Source organism: Pavona decussata, unplaced genomic scaffold (assembly GCF_977016875.1).
Source record: "Pavona decussata unplaced genomic scaffold, jaPavDecu1.1 SCAFFOLD_45, whole genome shotgun sequence".
NCBI lineage: Eukaryota > Metazoa > Cnidaria > Anthozoa > Scleractinia > Agariciidae > Pavona > Pavona decussata.
Genome location: NW_028145467.1, coordinates 148,438 through 161,788, shown reverse-complemented (window position 1 = coordinate 161,788; position 13,351 = coordinate 148,438). Strand labels below are relative to the sequence as shown.

At 43.9% G+C, this 13,351-nt stretch overlaps 2 protein-coding genes across 8 annotated transcripts in view; both read right to left on the bottom strand.

Moving 5' to 3' along the window:
• The window catches only part of LOC146482484 (uncharacterized), a 66,751-nt gene extending 58,909 nt beyond the window's left edge, over positions 1-7,842 (bottom strand). For all 7 annotated transcript variants that reach the window (XM_085106962.1, XM_085106966.1, XM_085106968.1 and 4 more), the window contains exons 1-2: positions 7,753-7,842; positions 6,626-6,862 (exon numbers count right to left, since the gene is read on the bottom strand). In XM_085106962.1, the coding sequence (XP_084963088.1) occupies positions 6,626-6,784 (159 nt within the window). In that variant the 5' untranslated portion in view covers positions 6,785-6,862; positions 7,753-7,842. The remainder of the gene's footprint in view (positions 1-6,625; positions 6,863-7,752) is intronic.
• Positions 4,433-6,562, bottom strand: LOC146482485 (uncharacterized). The gene is made up of 2 exons (XM_085106883.1): positions 6,334-6,562; positions 4,433-5,007 (listed from the first exon to the last, which is right to left on the bottom strand). Exons 1-2 carry the CDS (start codon positions 6,481-6,483, stop codon positions 4,495-4,497), a joined length of 663 nt encoding a protein of 220 aa, XP_084963009.1. The 5' UTR covers positions 6,484-6,562; the 3' UTR covers positions 4,433-4,494.
• Positions 7,843-13,351: the final 5,509 nt, after the last annotated feature.

Genomic DNA, 13,351 nt, shown 5'->3' with positions numbered 1-13,351 from the left:
ATGGCTGGTGAAAGAGAGAACGTCAGGGCAAGGGATACCGTGTGCTGCATTTTATACTACAACACTTCGCTTGATCGACAGAATGGCATTGTTCACTTTGTCTCATCTCCTTTTATACGTGAGAGGTGAGACCGCTGAGAATAGTACTTTATTCTCAACGTTCTCTCTCTCACGCTATGCTGAGATTGGGCACCGACAGTCTCTATGTTACAGAGTGTCCTAAAGTCCCAAACCACTGGACCATAAGGAAATCCCGTTCTCAGAATCCCAAACTCAAGGTGCCCCATCCTAAAAATTCGTAAAGTGTTTTAAACGAGATGTAACAAGGTTAAGAATTAAACGTGCGGAAAAGCGGATATAAAGTTTTTTAAACGGTTAAGCTCCATGTAGTTCTCTGTTAGGGCGGCTGTCGCGGAAGAGTCCGCGGATAGCAAATGAGAGGGACTATCCAAACGAAGCACCTCCGCTAGTTTCATGTAGTAGAGAGCAGTTTCTTTGTTATTCCATCCTACATGAGACATTATGTCCGCCAACTGGGAGCCAGATAACGCTAACGTTATGGCTGAGCCCGAACGAAAGCTGTGTAGCGTTTCTCCCTCATCGATCTTAGCTTCTTTCAAATACAGCTTTAAACGAGCTTCTGCTGAAGAACTTGAAAATGGTTTGTTCACAATATGACCTTGGGGATTAGTTGGTCGAAACAAGTAACCATTTGTCACAGAAACGCGTAACTCGGAAGCCACGGCTACATATGTCTCAATAGCTTTAACTGGACACAACTCAGGGTTAGGGTGTCTCCGAATCCCGAAGACGTTAGAGACGCCATCCCTCAGGGTTTTTCCCCATACGTGGTTGAACAACAGCCCATTGTCCTGGGGGAAACGCAGGATCTCTTCTGTTTTCACCATGCCAAGATCTGAACCACGATCACCGCTAAAGAATAACGTTTTGAAAAACGCTTGGTCCCGCGTCAATACAAACAGACCAGAAGGACTAACCGAGCGCTCCGCAATTTTCCGATTTAAAAAACGGGCCAGAAGCAACAATTTGGACAAAAATAGGGGAACTGCTTGCTTTGGCGTGATGCGGGCTCGTAATTGTTCCTCAGTTGACGCCTTAAGATATTTTTGCACCTCGAGTGAAGCGGCGGGGTTACCCAGACCTAGCAGGGAGTTCCACTCTCCACAGCGCCCGGTTTCCTTAAAAATGGCTCGCAGTTTTCCAATGTAGGAGTCGATTGTCTTGAATGCCAGGCGTTTAGGACATTTACACTTAGCTGCGTTTTGAAGGTGGGAATCGGGACACCCATTACTATGTACTATGGTTTTGCCATGTCGGTCTTTCCAGACCAAGAACCGAGAGATGTCAGTGGGGCTTGCCGAAAGGATGGTTTTACTATTCGGAAGGGACGCCAAGAAAGTTTCAAACTCCGTACGAAGTGAGCACTTCTGTTTTGAGTATGACGATTGAAGGGAGGCATTATTTAGGAGTCCCAAACGGTTATCTATCGCTTGAAGGTCGACTGAGAGTTTAGGGCTCGGGACACTTGGGGAGACTGTTTTCCTCCTGTAGCCGCACATCTGGCAGAAAAAGAACAGCTTGTCGTTGGGGTGGCTGCACGAAGGACATGACACGGCTGGAACAAACGCTCGAACGGCTGGAGGTAAGTCCTAAAGGATATGAAAGTAAAACAAACAGTTCCTTCTTTATCCTTTAGATTTGTTTTGACAGAAATGTATAAATGAAGCTATAAAACAACTGTCAACAGACGTATACTGGAAAACAATGATTTATTGACAACATTGATTTCACTGAAGTAATGGATGGAGCTAAATTAATGGGAGAATTGGCAAATTTAAAGATAGCTAAGTGTTCTTTGTTTGGCTCGTGCGCTAACCAAGAGCTACTACTTGCTTATCCGATGCGGAACACCCAGAGATCCCATGGGATAGGCCAATTGTTTGAAAACCCGTGTTTAGAGGGAGTGAGGAGCGCTCCAACGGTTCCGGCAACGGCCAGCAGGTATCGGGAAGAACATGTAGACGTTAACAAGGGCCACCAAAAATGCCTTGGGCATACGTCTGGTACTACGATAGTGTAGGATAATTGCAGGCTTCTCATATACTTGATAACATGAGGTATTAGGCAGATCGGGGGAAAGGCGTATGGGTTCTTGAATACAAACGGATCGTACAGATCGGGCGATTGCGCGAACACGTTCACTCCCAGGGATCCCGGCAGAGGGTTTTCAGAGAAGAAAGGTAACTTGGCACCTGACAAGTCGGATTGGGCGTTTGAAGGGCGTGCCATTAGATCGACAGAGTGCCCATTTTCGCCGCCATACCACTCTTGTACTACTGTCCATAGGGATGGGCACAATTTGGCATCCTGTAGGCTAAGGCGTCGCGAGGGGAAGTCGGCTTGGTTCTGAGAACTAGGCACAAAAGTAAGGTGCAAATCGATGTTGAGTTTCGTCATTGTGTTGAATAATTTCTTCAAGGCGCTAGAAAGCGATTGAGAACGAGAGCCCTGTCGATTCCATGAACGGACTAGAGCCAAGCTGTCGACGAAGGCGTCGACCCACGAGTTTTTGATGGTATCAGCGAATGATTCAAGGACATTATTGAGCGCTAAGGTCTCCTTAGTGGCGATATCGGCTTGTATTGTTGAGGCGTCCCAGTAATCATAAACGTTCGCCTCAATGGCACCCGGACTCAGTGCACCTCCCCAAGCGAAGCGAGATGAGTCGGAGAACAGCCTGACATGTGTGTGTTTCTCAGACCGCCAGGGAAGAAAACCGTCCCAGGTCTCAAGGAATAGCCAGTGCTCAATTTCATTCTTTAGAGCGGCAGACATCTTTACAGGTCGAGCAGAACGCGTGGCGCGAGACGCAGCTAGGTTTATTTCATTAACATAAAGCCTTGCGCCCGGAACTGCCAAGCTCATGGACACGCATTTACCGCTGAGCCTTTGCAAGGTTAGTAGGTCCAGGTTATCGCGAGCCAACGTTTCTTTGATGAGACGAAGAAGCTTTTCTTTTTTATGGGGTAACAAGGTAAACGCCTGTAGCTCAGAATCGATACCGAAACCAAGGTATGGCACCTGTTTTTTCGGGGTAAGGTGAGACTTCGCCAGACCGATAAAGTAGCCGAGGGAAATTAAGATGTAGCACGTGAGAAAAATACCCGCGACGGCCAGAGCAAAATTCACTTCATCCCTTGAGGCGAGGGCTTGATAGGCGGCTGGTAAAATGCCACCTGGAAATGACAGTTGGCCATTATGGCGGTCGTCAATGTACAAAGAAGAGGGAATGTTCCATGAACGAAGTCTGTGTGACGCAACTAGACCAGTCGTATGATATATATAGGCCGAGGATTTCCAGCCAAAAGGAATACATTCACTCACAAAATACCAACCTCCCCACTGGAAGCCAAAGTAAGTTCGACTGCTGGGGTGAAGTTTGATGTGGTCATATCCTGACTTGTCGTCGCACACTGTTTGGTAAAATCCTTTATTGACATACTTAGGCAAGTGTTGGACGCTATCCAAGGCAAACGGACGGTCTTCGATCCACAGATTAAGAAATCTATCGTCGTTGCAGAGACGCGGCTTGCTAGGCTCGACAGTGAGGGGCATAATAAGGTGGGGTGGGGTGCATTCTCCGACTTTGCCCCACAAAGAAATAGCACCGGAACGCAAACGGTCCAGGAGCGTATCAGAAATAAACGAGGCAAAAGGTTTGCACGACAGGTGGTTGGGAAAAACGCAAGGCGGTGGACTACCACACTCGTAATTCCTTCCCTTGTAACTACCCTTAAACGGTCTAAAGAACTTCGTTACGTCTACACCGTTAGTAATCCAATCACGGACTTCAGAGAAGCGCTCATCGTTCATATCATTTAATAAAGCATTCCATTGTGGTGCATGGCGATGGAGTTCCCCTGCTAGGAAGTGATCTGGATCGCGGAAAACAAGGCGAGACATATCCGCTAATGAATTTCCCTGCAACACGAGGGCGATATCCTCATCAGAGATGTGGGAATTGTTTGCCATCCCTTGGGCCTCATCAACAACAGAACCATCGATGCTTATCCACTGTAACTTATTCATACCAACTGTGTTAGGCTTGAAACCGGGATGCTTTTCCCAATCGTGAAAGCAAGGGTCTGACAGCTAAAAGGAAAATAAAAAGAACTTGGAAATAAATTAGGGCCCAAGGAATGGCAAACTCAGCCCCGGTAATCCGAGAGGGAAAGTGAGCTTCCCTTTGAGAATGCCACCCGAGGGGGGAAGGGTGCGATCGAAAAGAGATAATTGGTTCCCACATCTATGAACAGCGTAGCGAGTCGTAAAATATGTAAGTAATAATATGTTAATAAAACCCTGGGGGGGTGGGTATAATGTATATGAATAAACAAACATTGTGATGCAATAGTGTTCATTTGACTTTAATAGTACTAAAACGCATACAAAATGAGGATCGGGCAGATTCTGCTACTGAGATGTCGGTCGAGGCTGGTTGTGACCTGGACCGCCTGAAGAAAAATAGCGGGTCGTCGGAGACCGCTTAAAACATTGCGTAGACTTGTGTCCGGGCGTACCACATCTGTAGCAGGTCACTCGAGGGTGTGACGAGAACCTCTGACTGCCTCTGGCCTGAGGACGCGAGTAAGGCGAGGGACGTCTAAACGACTTGTCGACCTTGGAGATTGTGTCAAAGATTCTTGTAAATTCCTTGTCCGCGAGAAGAGCCAAAAAGTAAGCTTTAAACTGCTCTTTCGGCACGTGTATTTTCTCTCTTAGGGTGGCCGCTATGATGTCAAAGCTGGCGGCCTTATCATCACCAGTTGTCTTCGCTACGGAGACGAGCTCCTCCGCGAGGCGCAAGGCCTCGTATTTGTCGAAGTCCTCCAGGCGGCGACTACCATAATGGGTAATGCGATTCTTTAAAGCCTGAATGGAGGTCCCTTGGGCATTTTCCAAAAATTTAATTCTTTCTTGCAAAGCCTGAATGAGAAAATGAAATAGACAGATGTATTGCGAAGTGTAAATTCATACCGCTTAGCGGCGATACAAAACATTCGTAAATGAGTACAAGCATTGTGATAAGACCCGGTAAAGCGGCAGGGAATCTTTTGTTCCGACAAAGTCGGAGTGCAAATATAACAATTAACAGAACAATACGAAAATAAACAATTCAAGTAGAACAATGTGGCAAACAAGCACTCAGAAATGGCAAATTAAGACAATTAAAAAATGAAGAGTGAGAATAATCGACAAAGATCGCACAAAGATAATAACTAGTTCTCTGCTGAAGTATGTTTTGAGGTCAACAAAATTGAAAAGCTTTTGAAGCTAACCGAGAATTAGAATGTACACATAATCGGCAAAAATAGCGCATATAAATAAAATTCAGAAAGTAGTAAGTCGACTTCAAGTAGCCCGCAAAACTACAAAACTATACGTGTTGAAGCAGGGCAAAAAATTAATTAGAAAGTCAATCTAAAGCCGCCCGCAAAGCTAAAAGCTACTCGTTTTGAAGCAGGGCGCAACATGAATTGTAAACACATTATCAGCAGGGCGTAACAATAATTACGAAGTCAATTTCAAATTGCCCGCAAAGCTAAAAGCTACATGTTATCAGCAGGGCGTAACAATAATTACGAAGTCAATTTCAAACTGCCCGCAAAGCTAAAAAACTACACGTTTGAAGCAGGGCGTAACAATAATTACGAAGTCAATTTCAAATTGCCCGCAAAGCTAAAAAGCTACACGTTTGAAGCAGGGCGTAACAATAATTACGAAGTCAATTTCAAATTGCCCGCAAAGCTAAAAAGCTACACGTTTGAAGCAAGGCGTAACAATAATTACGAAGTCAATTTAAAATTGCCCGCAAAGCTAAAAAGCTACACGTTTGAAGCAGGGCGCAACAATAATTACGAAGTCAGTTTCAAACGGCCCGCAAAGCTAAAAAGTTACACGTTTGAAGCAGGGCGGAACATGAATTGTAAACAGAGTTAAAACTGCCCGCAAAGCAACCAAGTACACGTTATCAGCAGGGCACAACATAATTGCGAAGTGAATTTTAAATTGCCCGCCAAGCCAGGGCGCAACATGAATTGTAAACATGCCCGCAAAGCAACGAAGGTCGCACGTTCAGAAGCAGGGCGTAAAATAAACTGGGGGGTAAAGAGAAAATTGCCCGCAGAGCTACAAAGCTACACGTTTAAAGCAGGGCATGACTTGAGCTGAAAACAGACTTAAAGCTGCCACGGGAATACGAAATGCAAGAACACGTGTACGATACTGGAGTAAAACAAAAATTGAACAAACCTCCAAAGTGACTTGTTCTCCAGCGGCGTTTTGAGGAGGTTCTTCTGCGTTTGGTGGAGGCGGAGGCGGTGGTGGTGGTTGAACAACCGCGGCCGCTTGAGCTGCTGGAAGGTTTTCCTGCGCCGGGACTTGTACAGCAGGGTCCGCCATTTTGAACTATGCTCTTTCGCTTGATCGACAGAATGGCATTGTTCACTTTGTCTCATCTCCTTTTATACGTGAGAGGTGAGACCGCTGAGAATACTAAATAAATTTATCTTGTGTGAGCCAGCAATACCAAGAAACTACTTACAGCAGCATTATCTGTTTGATCCATGGAAAGCACAGACATATTGTGGGTCCCAGTACCCACTCCGCTGAATGTTAAACCCATACTAGAGGCCACAGAGCCCTGAGCACTGATCAATACTCCCTCTGGGTTTCGAGCTAAGCCTGGTGTTGCAGTGGACATTGGCGCGGCTCCTCCAGGAGTCAGCAAAGACCGCTAGGAAACTTGTGACTGTTGCAGGGCAGCATTTCGCTGTTAAAACTAAAGACAGTAGAAAACCAGTCAAACCAACCATTTGTCACAGGGCTTCAAATTCTCAACTCCAGAAACTGTGAGAAGACTGGTACGAGTAATGGATTGTGGGATCGTTTGGTAGACAGACGGACAACGTGCCGACGAATAAGTGCAACTTTTCGGCATTTTCTCGGGTAGCGAAATAGTTTTCACCTAAAAGAGTATTTCTTATACAACTGACTGCCGAGAAATACCCTTATTTTATCGCGGCGCAATTTCCAGTCGTCTATCCAAACGACCCCATAATCCCTTCCGGGTACCAGTCTCCCCGTAGTTCTGGAGTGGGGAGTTATGAGACACAAAATAATATCTCTTTCCGTTTAATTAGTAGAACCTGCTCTGCAAGCAGTGCATTTCTGGATAGTCGAGAGGTTGCGCAAAATAGCCGAGCGGGAAAAAACTGGAGCGAACGAGTAGACGGAGGCCTGGGGAGAGGTGGGTAAAGGCCTCTCTCCCAGCCTCTTCTCGTTTATTTCTCTTCGCTCCAGTTTCGCGCACCCTCTCGACTATCTTGCGGTCTAAGCAGAACCCAAATGGTAAAATGTTTAAAGGCTGGTTTTCACCAGTGACGCAAGTACAGTCGACAACATTAGCCGGCGTGCTTATTTACTCGACGCAAGCATAAGCACAAGCACAATTTTGCGTTTTCTTTTGTTTGCGCTCAGTTGTGCTTGTGTCGCGAGAGGAAAATTACTTGAACTGAGTGACTGCAGAAGGAATAAAGTTTTCAAAAGTTACTTGACAAAAGAGACAATTATATTATTGATATTACAACATCAAAAGAAAAACCTACGCTAAAAACAAGGATTTAGAAAAAAAATGGACTAGAATAGGGGTGTAATGATTGGAGTTCAGACATGTCCTTGTGTCATGGCTGCCCCAGGGAAGGTCTGCTGTTGTTGTTGTTGTTGTTGTTGTTGCTGCTGTTGTCGCAGTTGCTGTTGTTGCTGCTGCTGAAGAGCCGCTTGCTGCAGAAAACGCTGCCGCTGAAGTTGAAACTGAGGAAGATACAGTAAATTAGTAAGAGCTTACATGTGCCGTATGTTATAATATATCAGGAGTTCATTGACTCCCAGATGTGTTTTGTTTTAGTTCAGTTGTATTTGCAACGGAAGCCGAGGGGACGCTAAACAAGCCACCTACGCGAAAAACCACAGACACGAACGACTTCGTGCATGCTAAAACACTTGCCAGAAAGAGACCCTCTGCTAGCTGAGTATTTATTTCCCTAAGCCTATATTTCAAAATTAGCCCATTTAAAAAATGAACATCATGTTGTTATAACGTATTGGGGTACCTTTGCAACTTGTTCCATTTCGTGTTTCTGGACAACACTCTGAAATTAAAAAAATTGACTTTTGTCGGCAAAATGATTGAACGGTTTAGTTCAAAACTGTGGTAAGTGAAGACTTGGACTTTCACAGGGACACCCAACGAGAACAATCACTGTTGTGTCTTGTGCATCCGCGTCGTTTTGTGGCCTATTAAAGACATATTTGGATAAGGGCTAGGACAGTTTAGTTTACTGTTAGGATGCTTTAGCTAAACAGAAAGGATTAGGAAATGGAATTTGGGAACTGTTGTTTGCTATAAGAAAATGCTAGCTGACCTTATTTCGCATGTTTAACGAAATATTTGCCTCTCCGAAAGCGAAAGGACTTAGTTTTCCGGACAGAGCTACGAAATTTTGCGCTAAATTTTGGCGTAGAACACTATAAATTTTCTGTACCACTTAATCCGAATTTCTGAGGGAGTTAAGGCCTTCCGAACAGATATCCACCGTGGCGAACCGTTGCGTGTCCCTGACGTCTTAAACTAATCACCCGTACTTTGCTTGGGCATGCTGAACAGAGTGGTTATCTTCTAAGAAACACGTTCGACAGTAGGGAATAACGGCAGAGTTCTTCGCTAGTTTTAAAACTATTGAGCCACGTTTAAACGTCAAATTTACTTTCCTTAAAGAATTATCGCAATGAATGAGAGGTTTGTTTTATTCAGTTGCGAGATTACTCTAATTACTAACCACATTAGTGCACGCATCATTAAAAATAAACAAGGCGTCGTGATGCACGTGAATAGGAAAAAAGTAACCCTCAATCTTTGGTCCGGATTATGTATATACGGCGATAACCAAACTGTAAACCGCTGGCTGACCTTTGCGGTTTGCGGTTTAAGAGCAAACCCTCAATCTTAAGGTCCCAAGTATTTAATTTTCGACCTAAAGGGCTTGAATTTGAAGAACTTCCCACAATGCTAATTATTGTATTCCTTTTGCTAAAGTACAGCAAAGTAAAAAGAAAACATAGCAGACCTTATGGTCGGTTGGTTCCTTTTGTTAGAAAATGGATAACAAAGAAAAACGTTCCATGCAAATTATTGGAATTTTACCTTTCAACTGGTAAAATACCAGCTCAATATTAGCTATGATCTTGATACATACCCTGATTCCCTCATCAGTTTCGCTTCCACTCCCCCGTCGACGAAGCACCATAATTTCTTTAGAAACTCACCCCTTATCTATCTGTCATTTGGTGATTGCTTGCTTTCCAGAATAGGAATGAACGTAGCAGAATCCACAAATCGTTTAGTCCCACAGTCAAAATGTGGGTTACGAGCAGGCAGATAAACAATGGATATGATTTTCTCCCTACGTCAGCTCCAGCAGAAGTGGATGATGACCCTCTACATTGCATTCCTAGATTTGACGAAGGTTTTCGACCTTATGAGCCGGGGTGGACTGTACAAACTGCTGTAGAAGATTGGTTGCCCACCTAATTGCTGAGAATTGTCATTACCTTTCATGAGGATATGCGCAGTACAGTTTGTTGCAACGGTGGAACTTCTTAAGATTCGCCAGTGAGCAGCGGGCTGCAGCAGGGCTGCGAGTATCTGGCTAGACACAAGAACCGAGGAGGAGCTCTTCAACATCGCACAGCACTGTTCCAAGACCAAAGTCAAGGAGGTCCTCTTTAGATAACAGTTTTCGCTGACGATGCAGCACTGATGTCACTCTTCAGCGTCTGGTAGACTACCTGTCCAACACCTACAGGGAGTTCGGACCGACCATCAGCCTGAGAAAGATAAACGTCCTTACTCAAGTTCCGACTCCTTGCCAGCCATCACCATCAACGTTCATCCCCTTGAGGTGGTGGACAACTTCACCTTCCTTGGCTCCACCATCTCCAGCACTCTGAACCTTGATGCAGAGGTGAACATCAGAATTGGCAAGACAGCGTCTTTCATGGTGCAACTGAATGAGAGGGTCTGGCGCAACAACTACCAGGCAGTGAACACCAACTGAAACTACGCGTCTACCACGCCTGTGTTCTCAGCTTTCTTTTGTACAGCAGCGAAGCATGGACTACATACGCAAGCCAGGAGAAGAGGGTGAACAGCTTCCATCTTCGGTGTCTGATGTGCATGTTGCACATTCGGTGGTAGGACAGGGTGACCAACGCAAAGGTGCTGGATCGTGAAGGCATCCTCAACGTGTTTGCTCTGCTGAGCTCCCGTCGTGTGAGATGCCTGGGCCACATACGACAGATAGAACCTGGACGTATCCCAGAGGGCCTGTTATTATCAGCTGGCGGAAGGCTTAAGAAAATCAATTATACATGTCTATTATGCATGAGCGCCTACCAGGCAGCATATCCTAGCGCTCCACTAAGATTAGTTTTTTACTGCTTTTAGAATTTTTTTTCGAATCACTTACTCACAGTTCGTAATCTAAATACAAGCGAATGGCTCTGATTTCCTCAAGAACTTTTTTGAAGACTGTTTCATCGTTTACTCGAACACGATGCTGTCCGGTCCTATGAAAACGCCTGACTGACTACGGTATTTCGAAAGTGAAACCAACACGGAGAGGTTAGCGGAGAGGTTCCCGATCTACTGGCCGACAGACCTAACTATATTCCATCTATTTGATCTGAAACTGGCTGGCATCAATGCTGACAACTGGGAGAGTTACGCAAACGGCCATGGTAGCTATAGCAAAAAAAGGTGAAACATCCAGGGATAGAAGATTTTTTTGCGAATGTTCGCAGAATTCTATATTAAAACTTAATAAGTCCCTAAAAAGTCGTCCGCGATGGAAACAGTTGCGAAGCCTCCTCCAGGCAGTAAGATTGTGTGGGGTGTATAAGGAAGGGCGTTGAGTGGAGAGAAATGTCGCTGGTAAAAACTTTGGCTTAAAATCTACAACTTTTATTGGTGCCAAAGTGTGGAATTCGTTATCGGATGAATTACGTTGAATGACAATCCTTACGAAATTATGAATACTGTAAGAGAACTAAATTCGTGATTTGCAGTTTTCTATGATTCACTGTAATAATCTTAAGACTTAGGACTGTTTATCGTTTATTTATTGATATAGTTAGAATGTTAGTCATTACTTGATCATGTATGTTTTTTTTTTTTTATAATTTGATATTTTTATATTTTTCTCGGCAAATTAGCATGACTGTATTGCTAGGGGCCTAATCAGGCTCATCAACCCCAGTTGAAATAAAGTTACTTACTTACTTAAAAATGCCTAGTTTCATTTGCTGTCAACACCACAAGTCCCCCAAAAATGGTCAATCATGCTGCACTGTGCATGACCGATTTTCCTTCTAGCAGACCCCGTATTGCTGTGGGTAGTGCACTGTATAGTGCTCTACCTACTATTTCGTCAGGCATGTAAGAGTGATTGAGTGAGCGACCGAGCGCGGGAGTGAGTGAGTGCGGGCGTGCGTACGTGGTTACGTGAGTGAGTGCCCGTCCGTCTTTAAACAAAGAGGTTCGCAGTGCGTGCACGGCACAACCCACATGTACGCAATGCGTACCTATTTTTATTTTTCAGCTGCCACACTGAGGCGTTTTCATGCATAAGTCTCCATTTTCATCTCCAGCAAAGCAAAAAATAATTATTTCGTCCATACTAGCGTTTTGGTATCATTTTCACTTGTCCACGCTAAAACGCTCGAAAGCGATGAAAACGACTGGGACTTTGGATTACACTTGTGCAGATGCTCAGATTTGAAGTGGAGCTAAAGTCTTCGTCCTCGCCTGTCCACTCTACAAACGTTTTCGATTGAGTCTACGTTTTCATCAGCGATTTCGAAAGATTTAGTAAACGACAGGCGAGAACGCGGTATCAAAAAGTAACCTCTTTTAAGTATAGACGGCGCCTTAGGTGATCAACGCTATTAAAAAGTTTTCATGTCGGGGCCTTTGGGATAAATAGTGAATCCAAAAATAGAACTTCGATTTTATCAAACTTGAAATTGTCGCATTTACATAACTCGCGAACAACTTGTGTCTCAGCTGAGACAGTTTGTCTTAGCGATACATTCAACACGTTGTAAAACCAACTTTCAAATCTTGTAAAACTTTAGAAACACTTCAATTCAAAATACATTCCAGCCTATTCATTCGTTACATAAAATTGTTTAGTTTTTGTACAACTGTGGACAACTGGGTGAAGAGGCTCAAAGAGTGAAATTAATAATCAATTCAAAGTGCCCGTTTTGTTGTTCACATGTTTAGAACGTTGATTTTACAGTGCGTTCAACGTGTGGCTAAGACGAGATATTTTATTCTTCCTGTTTATGTTTTTCCGTCATTTCTATTGTCGGCTGGTGAAATAGTTCAAAAGTTAGATAATTTGTTCAGCGCGATTTGGATGTCGTGTTGTATTCACATCGGGGTTGCTAATAGAAAACAGCTGAAAGCGGTAAACTTTCTATCGACTTGGCAGAAATTGGCCGTACATAATTTTCCCTCAGATGGTTGTGGTTATAATTTAAGGCAAATTAAACAACTGTTATGGCAGGACAAATTAAACACAATAAGAAAGAAGACATAAAAGGTGCCGTTTCGTTTGACATTTTGCGTTGTAAGAAAACCATGGATTTTGAATTCAAGCACGGTGAATGTCCTGAATCACGCAAACTGTACTAAAGAAACAATAAGTTTCATGTCTTTAAGACGAGTTTTCTGTTTGAGACAGTTTTCTATATTCTCTAATATGAAATCGCAATGCTAATTACAACGCTAAAACCTGTTTTCCATGAATGCCGTGCCTTATTTTTTCCTGTAGTGTTTTTTTAAAAGTGTTTTGAAATTACTCAGAGATTCTGCTTGCCTTAAGTTTTGAGGAAGATTATTCCATAGGACAGCACCACTGTAGTTAAAACTATTTTGAAGGTAGTTTGTGCGTGGGAGTGGAATGGCTGGTTTATTTTCAGAATCTCGGAAAGTATAAGGAGTAGTGAAGGATCGACTTGTAAATTTGGACTCTAGGTATTCTGGGGCAAGGTTATTAACAGACTTCCATTATGGGATTTTGTTTGTCACGCTGAGTGCTGAGATTTTCCGAGTTTAATCTTTCAAACAGTTGAGAAGCACCAGTGTCATAATTTGAGAGAGTTTGGGCCCGTGCTACACTCTTTTGGAGCTTTTGAAGTTTGTCAG